This window comes from Cannabis sativa, chromosome 1 (genome assembly GCF_029168945.1).
Source record: "Cannabis sativa cultivar Pink pepper isolate KNU-18-1 chromosome 1, ASM2916894v1, whole genome shotgun sequence".
In the NCBI taxonomy this organism is placed as follows: domain Eukaryota; kingdom Viridiplantae; phylum Streptophyta; class Magnoliopsida; order Rosales; family Cannabaceae; genus Cannabis; species Cannabis sativa.
The window spans coordinates 22,383,672-22,402,575 of record NC_083601.1 but is presented as its reverse complement, the minus strand read 5'-3'; the positions used below and the strand labels follow the sequence as shown (position 1 = coordinate 22,402,575).

At 35.6% G+C, this 18,904-nt stretch overlaps 2 protein-coding genes across 7 annotated transcripts; one reads left to right on the top strand and one right to left on the bottom strand.

Moving 5' to 3' along the window:
- Nucleotides 1–1,004: 1,004 nt before the first annotated feature.
- On the top strand, nucleotides 1,005–7,803 carry LOC115705483 (sucrose synthase). 5 transcript variants are annotated; one of them, XM_030632823.2, is made up of 14 exons: nucleotides 1,005–1,448; nucleotides 3,882–4,022; nucleotides 4,107–4,233; nucleotides 4,336–4,487; nucleotides 4,585–4,777; nucleotides 4,869–5,204; nucleotides 5,305–5,400; nucleotides 5,497–5,670; nucleotides 5,772–5,888; nucleotides 5,990–6,156; nucleotides 6,270–6,494; nucleotides 6,597–7,160; nucleotides 7,257–7,395; nucleotides 7,482–7,803. In XM_030632823.2, exons 2-14 carry the CDS (start codon nucleotides 3,925–3,927, stop codon nucleotides 7,512–7,514), a joined length of 2,421 nt encoding a protein of 806 aa, XP_030488683.2. In that variant the 5' UTR covers nucleotides 1,005–1,448; nucleotides 3,882–3,924; the 3' UTR covers nucleotides 7,515–7,803. The 5 variants fall into 5 exon arrangements, with proteins under 5 accessions (XP_030488683.2, XP_060961831.1, XP_060961842.1 ...); XM_061105848.1 differs by lacking the exon at nucleotides 1,005–1,448 and adding an exon at nucleotides 2,775–3,010; XM_061105859.1 differs by lacking the exon at nucleotides 1,005–1,448 and adding an exon at nucleotides 3,008–3,201.
- An 830-nt stretch (nucleotides 7,804–8,633) lies between these two features.
- LOC115705482 (uncharacterized) lies at nucleotides 8,634–18,838 on the bottom strand. Of its 2 annotated transcripts, none has more exons than XM_030632821.2 (11): nucleotides 17,678–18,838; nucleotides 16,993–17,266; nucleotides 16,673–16,858; nucleotides 16,020–16,172; nucleotides 14,803–15,267; nucleotides 11,893–14,226; nucleotides 11,450–11,646; nucleotides 11,203–11,358; nucleotides 10,862–11,096; nucleotides 10,280–10,587; nucleotides 8,634–9,415 (listed from the first exon to the last, which is right to left on the bottom strand). In XM_030632821.2, exons 1-11 carry the CDS (start codon nucleotides 18,439–18,441, stop codon nucleotides 9,109–9,111), a joined length of 5,379 nt encoding a protein of 1,792 aa, XP_030488681.2. In that variant the 5' UTR covers nucleotides 18,442–18,838; the 3' UTR covers nucleotides 8,634–9,108. The 2 variants fall into 2 exon arrangements, with proteins under 2 accessions (XP_030488681.2, XP_060961824.1); XM_061105841.1 differs by having other exon boundaries at nucleotides 16,993–17,228; nucleotides 17,678–17,808.
- Nucleotides 18,839–18,904: the final 66 nt, after the last annotated feature.

Here is an 18,904-nt window from a genome sequence, read left to right as displayed (position 1 = left end):
AAAAAAAACTAATTGATTTAACATATATATACATATTTGATTAGAGAGAAATTTGAGAACTATTTAAGGGAATGTAAAAAAATAAAAACAAGAATTTTTTTTTTAAAAGAATGATACGAAGCAAAAAAAAAAAAATGAATGAAAAATAATAAAAAAAAATTGATACAAAATATATGAAAAGAAATATTTTTCCATTTTTTATAAAGTAAATAGCCAATATTTATTATAAAAGAAATTAAAAGAATAATTTATTGTGGTACATATTGTCTATTAAAAAAATGAAATTTTAATAAAAAAAAATTATATAATTTAATTAAGTTTTTTTATTGTCTAAAAAACAAACAAACAAGTAAATAGAATCACACATTTTAATTATCAGTAAAAATAAATAGATTAATTATTAGTTTTAAAAAAAATAAAAAATAAATAAATGAGATGAATCATTTTAATTATCATTAATAAAAACTAAATAAGGACATAATTGTAACTATTTTTAAACATAATTTAAATTGTTACACATGTCACTCAATTAGAAAGAGAGTGTAAAAGAGAGTACAAAAGAGAGTTTGCTTAGCACTATGCATGGAGTTGACAAAATTGCCGCTGATTATGGTGACGTGGCGGATGTTTACAGGTTTGGAATTTAAATGTCGGAACCAGAAAAAAATTATTACATATATTATATAATATCCTACAATACAAGAACAAGAGTGCTTCAAATTATAACTATCATTTTTTTTTTGGATAATTGAATTGAATAATAAGGAAAGTAGGGACACAGAAGAATACCGAACATTATATAAGTCAAATAATTACAAGAGTAGAGGCTTTAGAAAAAACTAGTACCCCATTTTTTTTTATTTAAATATTCATTAATTAAAGAATTGAAGAAAAAAAAAAAAAAGAGAGCGAGAGGACAGGTGTTGTATTAATTTGACACTACAACCATAAATATTAAAACAGTATAAAACCAAGTAGTGTACGTGGGACTATATATGTAGTATATATAAAATTAAAGAAAAAAGATGATAAGGAAAAATGTGTTAAGCGGTTTAGTGAAAACTACACTGAAACCACAGGAAGGTAAGAGTGGTGGTAATCATTGTTTTTCTAGAGAGAGAGAGAGAGTGGCATTATCAATTAAAAAAAAAAGAGAGATTTGCATAATCCAGTAGTAGACTCATAAATAGTAAAAAGTAAAAGAGGAAGGTGGAGTGGAACATGTGAAAAAGAAGTGAAGTTTCCACCTCTCATTCTCATATAAAAAGGGCCTTTGCCCATTGCTCTCTTCACCTCATCACCTCATTCATTTCCCTTCATTTCTTTCCTTCATTGCGTTCAACCTGTTTTTAGAGATCCATTTTCTTCCATTCTTTCTTTCTTTCATTTCATTTTTATATTCTCATCACTAAAGCCAGTTCCATATTTTCCTTCTTCTACCTCCTAAGGTAAACACTTCTCTTTCTCTTTCATCTCAACTAGATAATAGAATTTTAGTGCAAAATGCTCTGTTTTATTGTTTTTTATATTTTCCCATTTAATTAATATTATAATGCTCTTAATGTATATATATATATATAGAGAGAGAGAGAGAGATATTACATTTTATTTTCTAGACTTGAAACTTGGGTAGTTTAATATTTTCGGTCTATTCACGGATAGGAATCTTCCTATGGGTGACCGAATAGCCCAATATTGATATTTTAATAAGAGTATTGTTAGCGTTCGGAGTCTCTACTGCCTCTAAATATGTTATTTTTAAGATTAATTAATAATATTCTCTACCACCTCTAAAGTTATTACATAATATTTTATATTTAATTAAACCAATAATAATATTAATATATAAGAAAGTGATAAGTACCACATTTCTCTTTAAATAATGTATATTTGGTTCCAGTCATCGTCATTTTTCTTATATATATATTTAGTACTTTTATTTTTCTTAGGTAGTTTGACATTTACAGTGGAATAAAATGGATGCAACATACAAAGTAATGTATAACAAATACAAATATTTTGTACATACCAAAGTTACATCATTAGGTGTACATTATTATTATTATTATTACTATTATTTTAATTTGGGCTTGAAGAAGATAAGCATGAACTTAGGTATAAGCAAGTGCAATAAATAAATAACAAAAATGTAAGTCATAGTTTTTGATCAACACCAGACTAGAAAAATTCCAAGCCAAATATATTTTCTTCAGAGTTTTCTTCTTCCTAGGTAACTATTTGACCCCACACCACACCATCTAAAAGTTCAAGCAACCAAACCGTAATTTGCTTCCTATTTCCTTTTCCATTTTTTGAAATGTATTTCTTTTTTTTTTTTAAATAAAGCGTAAATACTTAAATCCATTTTGTAATATTACTCAAGAAAAAAAAATCATATTATGTTGTATTACTCAACACACCACCCAAAAAAAAATCCACTATGTTATATTTTTCTTTTTGTGTACTTTCGCTTTAAATTGCATAAAATAGTATAGACTCTAGAATGTTATAAATTGCAATTATGGGTACATTTACTAAACTACCATCTAGAAAAATAGTATAGACTCTAGAATGTTTATATTTGTGTAAGAATAAACAAATAGAAAGATAATCCCTTAGTCCAAAAAGAAAAAAATCCAAAAACGACAACTAAATGGAAGAAAAAAAAAATATAAAAGATTAGGATGATAATTTAAAACTATATAATTAATTTCAAATTTAAAAAATACATTAAACAATATAATTATGTTTTTTTTTATTAATAATTAGTGTACAAATATTAAATTTAAAAAACCATTAAAATATTATATATTAAAAAAATCATTAAAATATTATATATTTTCCTTTGATGTTGTATTTATTATCTCCACTTTTGTCAAAAAGAAAAAAGATAAAAGAAATTTCTCTTGTGCTTTTGGCTCTATAAATGTCCCCAGAAACCAAGCCTTTGCAAACCACTTCTACGTATTACTTCCTTTTACTCTCGTCTGTTCTTTGCGTTTTTATTAAGGTATTGTACTGTTAATGTACCCTTCTTCTACTCTCTTCCTCTTAACTTTATCTTCTCTTTGTTTATGTTCTTCTGCTTTAGTTTTAAAATCCCAAGTTTTCTTTTCTCTGGTTTTAATGACCGACCCTGTTTAAGTTATACGATCATTATGCTCTAAACAATGTTTTTCAATCCCATGTTTAACTGGGAAGGTACTGTGTTTTATTCATACTAGATGCTCTGTTTCAATATTTCGTTAAGTAACTTAAAATTTTACTTTGACCGAAATTCTGTGGATTGACGAAGAAAAAGAACAGGTGTTTTCTTTTGATTTGTGTTGCTCTAACACATTTTTTTCGGAGGAAGAATCATTACACGTAACATTCTGTCCGGTCAAATCTGTTGTTTTCTGTCAACTTTGCCTTAAATGTAGTTTTTAATCAACGTGTATGGCGTTACTTGGTTTAGAAAAGCCAAAATTGTTAATGATTGCTTTCAAATTTAATTCTGTCATCCACTCTGAAAGTGTTGGGTTTTGAAATTTTTGTGTTTATGATTGGATCTAATTGTTTAAACATCTAAAACAGAGGTTGTGCTGCAAAGGGTCATTGAGAATAATAATAATAACAATAATTATAATAATAATCACCATTGTTGTATTGGGATAGTGCTCTAATTTTAATAATTGTTATATTTTTGTGGGGGTTGTTGTTGTTGGGAGTGGTAGGTTTTTTTGTTTAGAAAAAAACTTGAACACTTCTAGAATATTAAATTCGTTTACGTAAAAGTTTGTTTTGACTTTAATTTGATTATTATCCATTGTTTCTTATCATAAGTGACCTTTTAGATCTTGTCATAACGATAATTCTTCTGTCCGTGATTTTCTCTGCAGTTTTAAGGTTTGTCTGATCTTACTGAGCTAGCTAGCTTAAGCCATGCCTGAGCGTGCTCTGACCCGTGTCCACAGCCTCCGAGAGAGGTTGGATGAGACTCTCTCTGCTCACAGAAACGAAATTGTAGCTCTTCTTTCCAGGTACTTAGTTGTGTTATGACCCTTGTTGTTATTGTAAAAGCTCAATAAATGGAACCATGAAAAGAATTATGGATGATGTTATAGGATCGAGGCCAAAGGAAAGGGATTCCTTCAGCCCCACCAGATCATTGCTGAGTTTGAAGCCATCCCAGAAGTGAACAGGAAGAAACTTTTGGATGGAGCTTTTGGTGAAGTTCTGAGAGCCACTCAGGTAAAACTTGTTGGATCTTTATTACTGGAATAAAGTTTTTTTCTTTTTTGGTTCTTTTGAGTAAAAGTTTGAAACTTTTGTCAACCCTTTTGGTTTACTCAGGAAGCCATATGCTTACCTCCATGGGTTGCTCTTGCTGTGCGCCCAAGGCCTGGTGTGTGGGAATACATTAGAGTGAACGTCCATGCTCTTGTTATTGAAGAGTTGCAGGTTTCTGAGTACTTGCATTTCAAGGAAGAGCTTGTTGATGGAAGGTATGATTTTATCTTTTTTTGATCTAAAAAAGGTTTTTCCTTTTGATTTGTTATCCTCTTAATTTATAAAGGTTTTTTTTTCTTTTACTGTGTTCAGCGCCAATGGCAACTTTGTGCTTGAATTGGACTTTGAGCCATTCAATGCCTCTTTCCCTCGTCCAACTCTTTCCAAGTCCATTGGAAATGGTGTGGAGTTTCTCAATCGCCACCTTTCTGCAAAACTTTTCCATGACAAGGAGAGCATGCATCCTCTTCTCGAGTTCCTCCGAGTTCACTGCTACAAGGGAAAGGTAATACAAAATTTCTATGAATTGCTGAAGAAAATCTATGAAGGTAAGAGCTTTCTCATGTTATTGATTTTGTTTGTGGTGTTTTATGCAGAATATGATGCTGAATGACAGAATTCACAACCTGAATGGACTTCAACATGTTCTAAGGAAGGCAGAGGAGTACCTGACCAGTCTTGCCCCCGAAACACCATACGCTGAATTCGAACACAAGTTCCAGGAGATTGGTTTGGAGAGAGGGTGGGGTGACACCGCCGAGCGCGTGTTGGAGATGATTCAGCTTCTCTTGGATCTTCTTGAGGCACCTGACCCTTGCACACTTGAGAAGTTCCTTGGCAGAATTCCAATGGTGTTTAACGTTGTCATTCTTTCTCCTCATGGATACTTTGCTCAAGACAATGTTTTGGGGTACCCTGATACTGGAGGCCAGGTTAGCTAAAACAGATTTTGACTCTCTTGTCTTTTGATTTAAGTAACTTTTTGTTGATAAATTCTAAAACTTTTTTGTACTTTTTCACTTCAACAACTAGGTTGTTTACATCTTGGACCAAGTTCGTGCCTTGGAGAATGAGATGCTTCTTAGAATTAAGCAACAAGGACTTGACATTAAACCTCGTATTCTCATTGTAAGTTGTCACATAAGAGTTTCCAACTTTCTTTCATGTAATTTGTATTTTGTTTTCTTTTTTCTAATGGTTGGTTGTGGTGTTTTGTATATCCAGATCACTAGGCTCCTCCCTGATGCTGTAGGAACCACTTGTGGTCAGCGATTGGAGAAAGTTTACGATACAGAACACACACACATTCTCCGAGTGCCATTCAGGGACGAGAAAGGAATGGTCCGCAAGTGGATCTCAAGATTTGAAGTCTGGCCATACCTAGAGACCTACACAGAGGTAAGACAAAAGAGTTCTTTTTGTTTGTTTGTTTGGTCTTGAATGAACACTAGATTGATTGTGAGAGACTAAAGAAAAGAGTATTTCGGGTTGTTGTTTAGGATGTTGCACACGAGCTTGCCAAGGAGTTGCAGGGCAAGCCTGATCTTATCATTGGAAACTACAGTGATGGAAACATCGTTGCCTCCCTTCTTGCCCACAAACTAGGGGTCACACAGGTTTGTTAAGCCTTCTTTTTTTATCTTTACATGTTTTGAGTTTCACAACTTAAAATGACTTTTTATTATGACTCTCATTTGTTGTTTGTATGCACTTGCAGTGTACCATAGCCCATGCCCTTGAGAAAACTAAGTACCCTGATTCAGATATTTACTGGAAAAAGTTGGAAGAGAAGTACCATTTCTCTTGCCAGTTTACTGCTGATCTCATTGCCATGAACCACACTGATTTCATCATCACCAGTACCTTCCAAGAGATTGCTGGAAGGTGATAAATCCTCTCCTCTCCTCTGTTTTCTTTCATTCGTGCATGGTTTTACTTGTTGTTTAATCTCAGGAAACTAAATCAGTCTTTGTTTCTATTTTTCCAATCCTTTTCAGTAAGGACACTGTGGGACAGTACGAGAGCCACACCGCTTTCACTCTTCCCGGACTCTACAGAGTTGTTCACGGTATTGATGTTTTCGACCCCAAGTTCAACATTGTCTCTCCTGGAGCTGACATGAGCATCTACTTCCCTTACACCGAGACGGAAAAGAGACTCACCTACTTCCACCCCGAAATCGAAGAGCTTCTCTACAGTGATGTCGAGAATGAGGAGCACATGTAAGTTTTCTATACCAATTCCTATGTTGGATTTCCCCATATTTGATCATGGCATGTCATGACTTAAGAACTCACCCTTTGGTTGATATTGTTTTCGAACAGATGTGTGTTGAAGGACCGCAACAAGCCCATTATCTTCACAATGGCGAGGTTGGACCGTGTTAAGAACATCACGGGGCTAGTAGAGTGGTACGGGAAGAACAAGAAGCTGAGAGAGCTAGTCAACCTTGTTGTGGTAGCTGGTGACAGGAGAAAGGAGTCTAAGGACATTGAAGAGAAGGCTGAGATGGCAAAGATGTATGGACTCATTGAGACATACAAGCTGAATGGACAGTTCAGATGGATTTCTTCTCAGATGAACAGAGTGAGGAATGGTGAGCTGTACAGGTACATCTGTGATACCAAGGGAGCTTTTGTCCAACCTGCTGTGTATGAAGCTTTTGGATTGACTGTTGTTGAGGCCATGACTTGTGGTTTGCCTACTTTCGCTACCTGCAAAGGTGGCCCTGCTGAGATCATTGTACATGGAAAATCAGGCTACCATATTGATCCTTATCATGGTGATAGAGCAGCTGAGACTCTTGTTGAGTTTTTCGAGAAGTGCAAGGTTGACCCTTCTCACTGGGACAAAATTTCAGAGGGAGGGTTGCAACGTATTTATGAGAAGTAAGCAAAAAAATAAGAGTAGTTGATTCCTTCACGCTTGTTATTTAGAGTGCTTTGATGGGGGTATTAAGAGTGGTTTGTGTCTCTTTTTGACAGGTACACATGGAAGATTTACTCTGAGAGGCTACTGACTTTGACTGGAGTTTATGGCTTCTGGAAACATGTTTCTAACCTTGACCATCAAGAGAGCCGTCGTTACCTTGAAATGTTCTATGCTCTTAAGTACCGTAAGTTGGTAAGTTTCTAAAATTGTTTCTTTGTTCAGTAAGTAACAAGTTTATAAATTTCTGAATGTGATGATTTGATTTCTGTTGTGATTAGGCTGAGTCTGTTCCCCTTGCTGTGGACGAGTAAGCGAAGGGTGAGGTTGATTGATATGATGATGAGTAAATAAGAGGCGGAAGCAAATTTGGTTGGCAAAGTGGAGTTTTTTTACCTTGAGGAATAATTGTTTTCTCGATTGTGATTACATCAAGGCTTTACTTTTACCTTTCTTTTTTTGTTTTTGTTTTTGTTTTTTTTCTTTTTCGATCTTGTCGAGTTTTATATTTGTTTGTAATATTTCATTTCCGGGTTTGCAAATGTTTGAACTTGGGTGTTTAACCCATTCATTCAAATTGAATGTCAGCTTTGCTTTGCCTTACATCAGTTTTACTTTCCAATTATCTCTCTCTCTCTTAACTTTTCGCGGTCCTCCACAAAAAAAATTAGTACAGTGCGGTACTGTTTATGTAGTTTAGACTATCATTAAGTAATTAAACTATCACAAATACAATAAAGTTTGAGCAATATTTATCAAAAATATCATAAGATTTGAAAATAAATATGAAAAAAAAAAATTCAAGTTTCAACAAGGGAAACTTACAAAAATATTGAAATTTTAGTTAACTTTTACAAAAATACTCACACGGAAATTTTTTCAAAAATACTGTGTTATTATAAAACACCAGTAAAACACAAAACAATATAACTCAAAACAACAGTAGAACACTAGTAAAACACCAGTAGAACATCAGTAAAAACTTAACACAGTATACTGCAGTATGATACTTATAAAAAAATACAGTAAAAAAATAAAAAATACCACCTGACAATATTTTTGTAAAAAAATAACAAAAGTTAATATATCATGTAAATTTTCTTTTCAGCAATACAATAATTAGTAGGCTTAAATTGAGCCTTCACTTATTGGACCTAAATAAATATAAAAATTAATATTTTTATAGTATGCGGTGCGGTGCAGTTTAAACCGCATATTAAAAATTCAAAACCGCAAACCGCACCGCGCGAATTAGAAAAAATTCAAACCGCACCGCAAAAAATTTCAAACTGCATTTTTTTTTGCGGTGCGGACGGTTTGATGAACACCCTTATCACAGATTGGTAAAAAGAAAATTTATTAATATTATATCGACCAAAATATAAAAATTATGGTAAATGTGAAACCATCTAGACTCCTGTATGCAGCGTGGATCACGACCCAATAAATGAATTTAAAAATTAATAAACTTTTCGATTTGCTGTCGGAATCTAACTGTACAATATACACTATACTACTATACACTATACATCATCATATGACGACGAGCTTGTACAGGGGTCAAAACTCAAAGCCAAACCCAATTTGCACCCTCCACCAAGACATCATGAAATTTTCTCTTCCGTCTTCCACTTCAAAATTTTTTGCCTCAACAAATTCGAGATTTTGGCCAACTAGAAAGTGCCTAAGCATTTCCCAGTTGAGATGCAAGAACTAGAAGTCTAGAACGGAACTACTCCCTCGCAGAAACCAACAACCATGGTTCCTGTGCTGTATTTTGTCAATCTCCTAATCTCATTTTGCAAAATATTTCTCAACATCAACCGTGGAAAATAACTAAGACCAACAGAACAGGTATTAACTATTGAGGCCACATTATACACACCCTACTATTCAAAATTTGATGTTTTACCCTTGAGTTTGAATCTTTAAACTCTTAGTTTGCATAGGTTGTCTAGGATATAAAATTAGGGCCATCAGTAAGGAAAATGCGAAACCGGATAATCCAGTAAAAGGTTGGAATGGTTGAGTCCCAGTCAGCCAGAGCGAGAAATTAGGCTTGTAAGTCAGAAAACCACCTGTTTGCAAGACAAAACTCGATGCCAATATTCCGGCCCTTATTCCAATTGGAACAGAGAGGCATCCCTGTGCTTTTTGGCGTACTCCACTTAAACTCAAAGATAGAAGCCATAGCCCTGGTACCGCCCACAGAGACCTGAAATTCCACCACCAATTGTAAGTATAAATCAAACACAGGAAGTAATCTTTGTCAAATCCAAATCACGTATTGGTGTAATTTTCATTTTTTTAACCGAACTACAAAAGAGAAAATGCTTTGGTCATATTAACAGTATGAAAAAGCAAACGGTATTTTTTTTCAGGAAAACAAAAGAAAAAAAAATATCAATAACTACCAATTAAATAATCATGTTAGCCACACCTCATAATGAGATTTGTCCTTTACTGACCAAAATATGTAAGAGGAGCTACAAACGTACTATTTTGTGCTTGACAAAATAATATACTCTCTGGAACACTAGTGTATAAACATTGTGTTCTGTTCAAGTTCAGTGAAAAATCGTGTTTTTTTTTCTTCTTCAAAAATATCAAAAGAATACTTGAATGCACTAACAAGACAACCCCATTAACATTTAACCACTTCTATACAAAGAAATTCATAAAATTATACTTTGTTGTTTGTTTTAGTGCCCTGTTGTTTAATTAATACCATTGTGGTCATTGTAAATTAGTCTGGTGAATACAGAAATATATGCATAACCTTTTATCAATGTGAATATGTACAATTCAGAATTACTTTATAGTATACAAAGTATTAGAATGATATTAAGTAAGCAACAGCTAAGTCGGTCTAAAAACAAACAAGTACTAAAATTGCAAAATCCCTAAAATATATCCAAACCTAAGGTTAAGAGATCAAATGAGGAATTATTTTTGAAAAACTAAGAAAGTGAGAAATGTTTGTGCATTTCGATTTAATGTCATAATTTATTTTTTGTGTAGGAACATCCCATAATTTTTTGAAATTTAAAAAAGTAATTGCACAAAAAAATAAGCATACCTTTGTATTAAGGAAAACACAAGCCCTGATATTATGTATGCTCTATGGTATCCAAGATCAGCAGCGATTTCTTCAGGTAACCATGACCTGAATAGCAATTCTTCTACTAGGGCAACACCAGTTGCCGTTGCAATGCCTTTACCAACCATCATAAGCATTTGACCATACACTTTGAGACATGTCAACACATCAAAGGAAGATGGAGAATAAGGCCAAGAGAGACTCACACAGCCAAGTACTACGTTCACAGCTTGTATTGATAATACAAGCATAATTCCTCCAGCTAAGCCTTTTAAATAGTTTAGAATCTGCAAGCAGAAGGAATAACTATATTTGAGCAAAGAAGATGAATAAATGGTTCCATATAGAAAATTAGCATATAATTGGTTCCACCAATTATTTGCCTCTCACAGGACGCAAACTTTAAATCCTATTATCAAGCTTCTTTCTTATAACTACTAGCTTGTCAAATTTGCAGGAGACAATCATTATGTAGAGAAAAAGAAATGTAGTTATATCAGAAGCTCACATGATTGCAAAAAATAAATGTGGCCAGATACGAAGAATATGTCCAATCTATACCTGTGCCAATGATGTAAAATTCAGGCCATACTGTTCAAAAGGATTCTCGTACCCACGTATTCTCTTACCCCATAGCATAACAAGTATCATAACAGCGACGTAGAGCCCAATTACGCAAGCAAGCTCAGCAATTCTTAAGGGGCTTTTTGAAGTCCAGCCCTGAACAAGAGTTGGAAGCAGTGGAATGACAACTGGTGACCATAAAACAAGCACCATACACACAAACCCAAGAATCCTACACAAAAAATACGGGCAAAGAAGTAAGTCTTGAAATCCAGGTAGTTCAAATGAACTTCAATAATGTTCTCCAACATTGCTGCAACATTAGACATTGACTTCACCTTTGGATCAAGGGACGCTCAGCTATGTGAAAAACTGAAATAAGCTTATTGGTCAAACTCATGGCACCCCGTATACCACCCCATAACAAAGCAAGCTTTCCTACAAGCCTCAGAATGCCACCTCTCTGACTTAAATCTCCCAACATTGAGACCAGCCTGCTCAAAACATTACACATATTAATGTAAATATGAAGAAAGAATGGAAAAGCTTATATATCTCAGGAATGTACTAGTAATGCAGTAAGACCTTTCTTGATCCACTCCACCATCTTCCTTTGTGGGTACCACTGGACTAGCAACTGACATGGCTTTTTCAGCTAGACTGGTTACAAGGTTCCCTTGGTGTTTTTCAGACACCTTATCCTTTTGACTGCCAGCACTCATGTTTGAGGACTTTGATGAATTAACATCATTTCCATTGGATTCAAAAAGTTCTTGCACGTTCTAATCAATCAAAGAATAAAACAAATGGTACAAACAAAAAAATGTCAGCCGAATATCTGTATAGTGACATGAAGGAAACAAATACTCTTCTTTAAAGAGATGTTCACAACAGCAAACATTTAATGTTTTTGCCAGCATAAAGCAAATAAACAAGTACAGCTAATTAAAAATCTCACATAAGCAATGACTTTATTCAGCATGTGACACTATTTATATATGCATAATTCTAATAGATTTAACCATTACCTGTTGGTTCACTAGTAAGGCAGATGCCCCTAAAGCAGCAGTAACAGCTCCAACCATGACAGATGCATTATTTCCATCATTTGGTTCATCATTTTCCTCCTGCTCGGGGACCAAATCCTCAGACAGGCCATTGCTCTTAGTTTTTTCAGAAGGTATATGCTGAGCCTCAGCAACTTCAATCTTATCAAGATACTTTTCTCCTATGTTTCCGGCTTCAATATTGAGAGTGTCATCATCCTGCAGTGTAGCAACACTGAATTTTTTTCTCAGTGCAGCTAATATAGAGCCAACAATGACACCAACTGGGAGTACTTTTCTCAGGTGACTGCTCTCCTGAACAGCAGAAGATATAGCCGCAACAATGTGCTCTCCGTTAAGTGTATCAACTTCTTCCAAAATACTATCAACACTAAGGTATTCAACATTGGAAACCAAAGCATGCCTCACATCATATCGAACAGATAGTGCGACAGCATTTGCCACTTGTTCCAAATCACTAGCAAGATTGGGTTCAAATTCATCCGTACCAGCTGCACCTAGCTTGCGACCAACTTCAACCTTCAAGGCATCCAATATTATCTTCTCTACAAACAGCGTTAACTCCACTAATATGTTGTCATCAATTTCAATATTTTCTTCTTTGTAACTAGTTTCAAACTCTTCTACTGGTTCTTGGTGTGTTTCCGAATCTAATATTACATACAATGGTTCGATAACTTTGCCATCCCCTTCTGTAGGTGAGCTGGTTTGAGCTTCTTTTTCAACAGGAGTTCCGTTATTTCCTGGTTGTTCCAGTAGTTTCCACTGACCTTCTTCTGGAATATACTCGAGCAAAAGAGCAGTAGTTGCATCTGAATCTAGTGATTCTAAAGGTATATCTGAGGCATGATATTTATGCAAATTCTCTTTAAAGGAAGAGCTACCAAAGGTATTTGGAGTAATGTGCGATGGAATTTTATCTACTTTTTTTATTTTACCTGAACTTTTAAGAAGAAGATTGCTACCAACTAATTGATCCTTCTGTTGATTTGCATCCTTACCCAAACAACTAGCTGTATCTCTGTCTTTCAAAACTTTTGTATCAGTCCCATTTGATGATATTGGGTGTTGATTGGATTCCTCGGCATTCCTAGGGTGCTTTGAAACAGAAGAATCACTTAATTTATCAGGCTGTGCACTTCGGTCATTAGGAGTGGCATCTGAATTGTGTGGTTCCGTATTGTGGATTGGAATATCATTTTGCTCTTCCATATCTTGATGTTCAGAATCATGTATTCTATCAGCTTGTATACTTTGGTCGACGGGAGTGGCATCTGACTTTTGTGGCATATTATTCTCCATTGGGTTATCGTTTTCTTCTTCCTTAGCTTTATCTTCATGTTCCGGCTCTACATCTAGTTGTGATATCACATCCTCTATCACACCAAAAATACTGTTAACTGCCACTTGAGTGGAATCGTCCATCCCAGTAAAGGCATCGAAGGCCTGAGAAACACTAAAAGTTGGAGAAGTAGACTCTGGGGCAGGCTTAGATTGCTCTGGAGCAGGCTTGATGTCCTTCTTCTGATTATCAGTCTCTTCCTTTTCCATTGATTGAGACTCAGGTGAAGATACCGAAGGTGAAACGCTTTCACTTACCACTCCAGATGCCGTCATCTTATTTTGATCAGGCTCTGATTTCTCTTCAGTTTTGGCATTATTATCGTCTTTTTTTTCTGCCAAAACTGTTTTCACATTTTGGTCCTTCTGATCTTCAGGATTCGCTTCTTCAGTTTTCTTTTCAGCATGGTTATTAGCAATTGACCCTTTTTCTGTTTCCTTCTCAACAATCTCAGAACTTACAACACCTTGTCCTGTGGAAGAATCTTCGCCAATGTTACTTTTTCCAGAATCACTAGTTTCTTTCTTGAGAGAACCGTTAGTATTGTTTCCATCACTACCCACTGAATGAGATTGGTCTGAAATGACAGACTTTTGAGAGCTATCTGACTGAGGAAGCTCTGCTTCCGTTCCACCTGATGGCATCTGTGAGCCTGGTTGATTGTTAGCAGAGCTATCTAACAGTGTGTCTGCCTTTTTCATCTGATCTGACGGATGATGATCCTCTGACAAACCTTCTACATTTGATGTTGATTTTTCATCCATTTTCGGCTTCAATCCTGATGACACGCTGGGTTTCCGAGAAATATTCAGGAGATCAGTTAGTTTTTGTTGTGTGCCTTGGGCACGCAAAATCCCAGACACAGCAGTTGTAAGCTTTTCACGAACATCATCAGGCACAGCACCTTGCAAAGCAGTCATCACTGTCTCTCCTCGACCAATGGCAGTTATGACCTGCACATATTTGATAGATAAACACCAGTGTTTAGACTAAAGCAAACACTGCAGTCAATAATGGAAGTTATGAGCTGCCCACATTGTTCATTTGAAATTTTAAAGGTTAGCTCATATAGAATATATCAAATTTGTGATACAAATGCTTACTAACACTTTCATGTAGAAATTAAGGAATAAAATTCTCGACAAATAAAAATAATTAAGAAATAAAATCATTTAATAGTAACGTCAACACAATAGAACATTTTTTTTGTTTAAAAAAAACACTAGACTCTATAGCATTATGCGTGTATAACTTTGTTTCAATACCAAAATCTACAATATTTAAGAACCATGTTACAAACTTAGGCTTGGAATTTGAGTTGTCATGGATTTTACCAAACCACAACATGTGGTTTTAGATGCTGTAGGTTGGACGGTTGTGTGAGATTGTGGTTTGCTTGTTCACCAATACTAAATAAACTAATAAATATTACTCTAATAATAAAAACATAAAGAGTCCATGTCAAAAAAAAAAAAAACAGAGACAAGTAATTGTAGCATTAGGAGCATAAATTGGGAAATGGTACTTACCTTTTTCTTCTTTTCTTCTGTTAAAGTACCAGGCATGGTTACATCAAGCATATTCATAATGACTTGTGCTGTTTGTAGCACTTCACCATTTTCAACCTCTGAACTGACTTCCTCATCTTCAACCATATCTGCATCGACTGTGTTAGTCTGCTCCAATGCACCATTTTCCACTTTCTGCAATCCCTTATCTTCAACTCCCTGTCTTTTCTGCAATTCCTTTTTGGGTCTTACGATCATGCTGGCAGCAGTGTCCCCTTCTTCAACTATTTCATGAATAGGATCTGTGTTATATCTATTTAAAGAATTTGAAGGACTAAGATCCAAAATCTTGGTATCTTTCTTAGTATTTTTGGTTGCTTTTCCTTCCTTTAAGGTTAACCCTTTTGACAGGTTAATGGTAATGTCCACATCTTCAAGTAGAGGATGACGACCTTTCAGAAGTCCAAGCTCCACAGCTGTGAGCCACTGAATCAAGACAAACATGCTTATCAGAATACATGGTTCAAGTTATCAAATTTCCAACTCCCCTCACATCGCACCCAACCCACAGCCTCTTCCAGAAATGAAGATGAATTAAAAATGAATTTGACATGCAACTTCCACCCAAAATACATGAAGAGAACCAAATATATATCAGATATAGACTTGTAATTGTAAATATGCCCCATATCGCATGAGGTGGCATCTCTTGTGTTTTCCAACTTAATTGTTTTTAACGTTTTTTTATTATAATGAGGCCCGATTTCAATAACAAGCAAGTATATTAGCAACATTTTTTTTATCCTTTTCCCGTTATTGGCTCTAGCAACTATGCCAAACATTATCCTAAAGGTTTCCTCCTCTTACAAGTTCTGTACTTTTTTTGAAAAACAAATTTTGTGAGGTATGATAATTGACTTCAAAACCAAGAGATACGGTGTAGATGTGGACAGGATGCAATGGTCTTTCCAACCCATACAGCATAATCCGACCAAAGCATTGTTATGCACCACTTAGAAAGGTTTAAATTCTTTCAATAACATCGTAAGTTATTTGTATCAATTTGTTTTTAAAAAAGAGAATGTTGTGTGTGTGTCAAAATATCAACATGCTCAAATCTACTTTTCTCAAAGAAATACCAAGTCATAGGTACAATGATTTCATATATTAAATATTTATATATAAGGTATCGTATGATCCTGAGGTAAATAAACAATTAAATAATCAAATCTCATTACCTCAATCGTAAGTTGCTGGCACCAAGCTATAGCAGACCTACCACCATAGATGCCACTAGAAGGCAAACACGAGCACAAGAGCAAGCTGGTGAATGGGTTTTCAGCTATCGAACTGCGTGGGATTGAGAAGAGTGGTGAAGAACCATTGTCATTCTGATAATGAATATGTTAGTAAGAGCCTTTTAGTTATGCATAAGAACCAAGAAAGTATTGCGTTTAACTACATCCAGACAATTCATGCCCAAAGAAGAATACCATAGGTGAATGTGGAAGGCCATCAAAGACATAAAAGTGTATGCATCAATGCATGTTACAGGGATTTGGAAATTTAAACTCTCGCATTCTCGGTACTTGGCACCCACGTCAACACTGTCTTTCAGATATTTCCATTTAGAATGGAGATGAAGTAGGGGAAAGTATTTCTTCATGTATATCTTTACAGTCTGCTGAAATGCTTAAGTTTCTAGTTTTAAAAATTCTCACATTGTGAGAATCATCTAGCCCGTGAAACATTTCTTGCTGAAATGCTTACCACTTCAGAAGAAGGGGTGGGGATGCTTGGTCGACCATGTTTTTTAACAGCATATAAGCAAGGACAACTGTAATTTTATAAGAACTTGAGGGGGAGACAACAATAAAAATTAACAAAATACCTGTATGAAAAGAACAGGAATCTTCACATCTCCAATCAAATTTCTTGTACTAGATTCCGAATAAAAATCTTCAATGGCTTCAAAACCATAAGAAACCATAGAAATTTCCTTTTCAAAATCACGAACAGATTTTGCCGATAGAGCCTTTTCAACATTAAACCCTTTAGCTCTTCCTTGAAATATTGCCTACATAATCAAGCAAGCAATCAAGTAGATAAGTTACAAGCACCATTACAAAGACTTCTGTAAATTGGTCGGCATAAAAGGAAGACACGACATTAGGACTTCTGCTTTTGAACTGTCAAGATTCCGTTGTCCACCTTATTAGATCTCAGAATATCTATCAGTCCACTAGTGAGATTGTTATCAATAGCCATGTGACGAGAGGATCTTGTGGCTTCCTCTAAATCAAATGGATTATCTATGCATGCTGCAGCAGTGAGCGGTGTCCCCTCTCCAACTTCAGCCAGGTACTTCGTCAACATGTTTGCGCCATAACCACAGCCAACCCCCATCAACGTACTCCACGGCCTTGCTTTATTGATGTAATGTACAGCTGTGGAGATATCATCGCTGTCAGCAGCTGTAAATAACCTACATAAAATAAAGTCGTTTGAGAAGTCCTACTAACAGATATATGGTTTTCCAAAAACAAAAAGCCCGGAAGAAATCTACTGGCTCCAGAAAGGTAGGATAAATTTTTTTCCAGCATATATAAAAGATTAAAATACAAGAGTAGAATATTCTGTGTATCCCCATTGATAATCTTCGCGAATATATAAAATAGGATCGGAAAAACCACGTACGCGGACAAAACATACAAGCAAGCGTACTATTCTCACATGATTCCCAATCTAATGGTGTATGTACCCACATATATGTTCAACATACTCAGCTCACCAAAGTAGTTATTCATAAAGCACTTTCAACATAAACCAATCAAAATGTAAGAAATAAACTAATAAAAAACCTCAGTAATAAGTAATAACGAAGCAAAGCTGTTACCTTGCAGTTGTGAGAGGTGAACCAGCACAACCCCTGGGATTCATGACTATTGGAAAACAACCACTCTTCAAAGCGTCACAAACGAAGGACCGTATATTGATGTCCATGCTACCTTGAGTCGAACCCGGAACCAGCAACAGAGTAGTATCCAATCCATGCTCCTCTCTAAGATCCAAATTCGCAGGCCAATCCAACGAAATCACTCCCCCATCATCCGTACTCAAACACACTCTCTGATACTCCAATTTCTCCTCCAAACCACGGTCACCGCCATGCACCAAAACCCGCCCACTATCGAGCCTCACATAGTGCCTATCTTCCTTAACAAGCTTCTCATTCACATCCTCCAACAACTCACTCCCTACAAACGATATCGATGGACACCGCAGCAACACAAACCGGTTAAACGGCGTCGGACTGGTGAACATAATCCACTCCCCAATATCAGTACCTTCCGGAACCCTCCCGTAACCAAAACGCGAAGCGTAAAGAGCAAAACCAGACGCTAACCCGATCACCGGAGCAAAAAACTCCACCGATTTCGCCGACGGAAGCTGCGCCGTCAACGTCAGTAAAAAATCGTCGACAGGCCCCAATTGACTTCGCATAGGAAATTTCCGGCATCGTTTGAGTCTCCGGCGACGGTATACTCGAAATTCACGAAATTGGAGAGGGTTTGGGGAGAAAAAGGAGCGAAAGCAGTACTGATCACGAGGATTGAAATTGATTAAGGAGCCGAGATTTGATGAGGAGGCTAAGCTCATAATTTAGGGTTTGGAAATCAGAAAGACGTGTGGTTCTGTTATCATACAGTTGAGTTGAGTTGCAGAACTAAGAAATGAAGTGAGAGAAAGGAAGAAGAAGAAGAAGAAGGGCGCGAAAGCTCTGGAAAGAAAGGAGTGAGTGGGTGAGAATTGAATAGTAGAAAAAAGCGAGCCACGGTGGGACCCACCCAGTGCCTTCCCGAGTCGGTTGTGGATGTGGTGAACCCTTTTCCCCGGGATGGTTCGTGTGTGTGGACTCTGGATGTTGCACCAACGGTCCTTATTAACCTTTTTTTTAAAAAAAGAAAAAAAAAAATAAATTTCCTTTTTAAGCTTTTCTTTTGTATATTTATTTAAATTGTCGTTTTTGACACTATTACTTAATTCTCACCGCTCGTTCGTATAAAAAAATATATATTTTACATATTGGGATCTATTTCAAAATTTTGGTTTTATTTAGTGA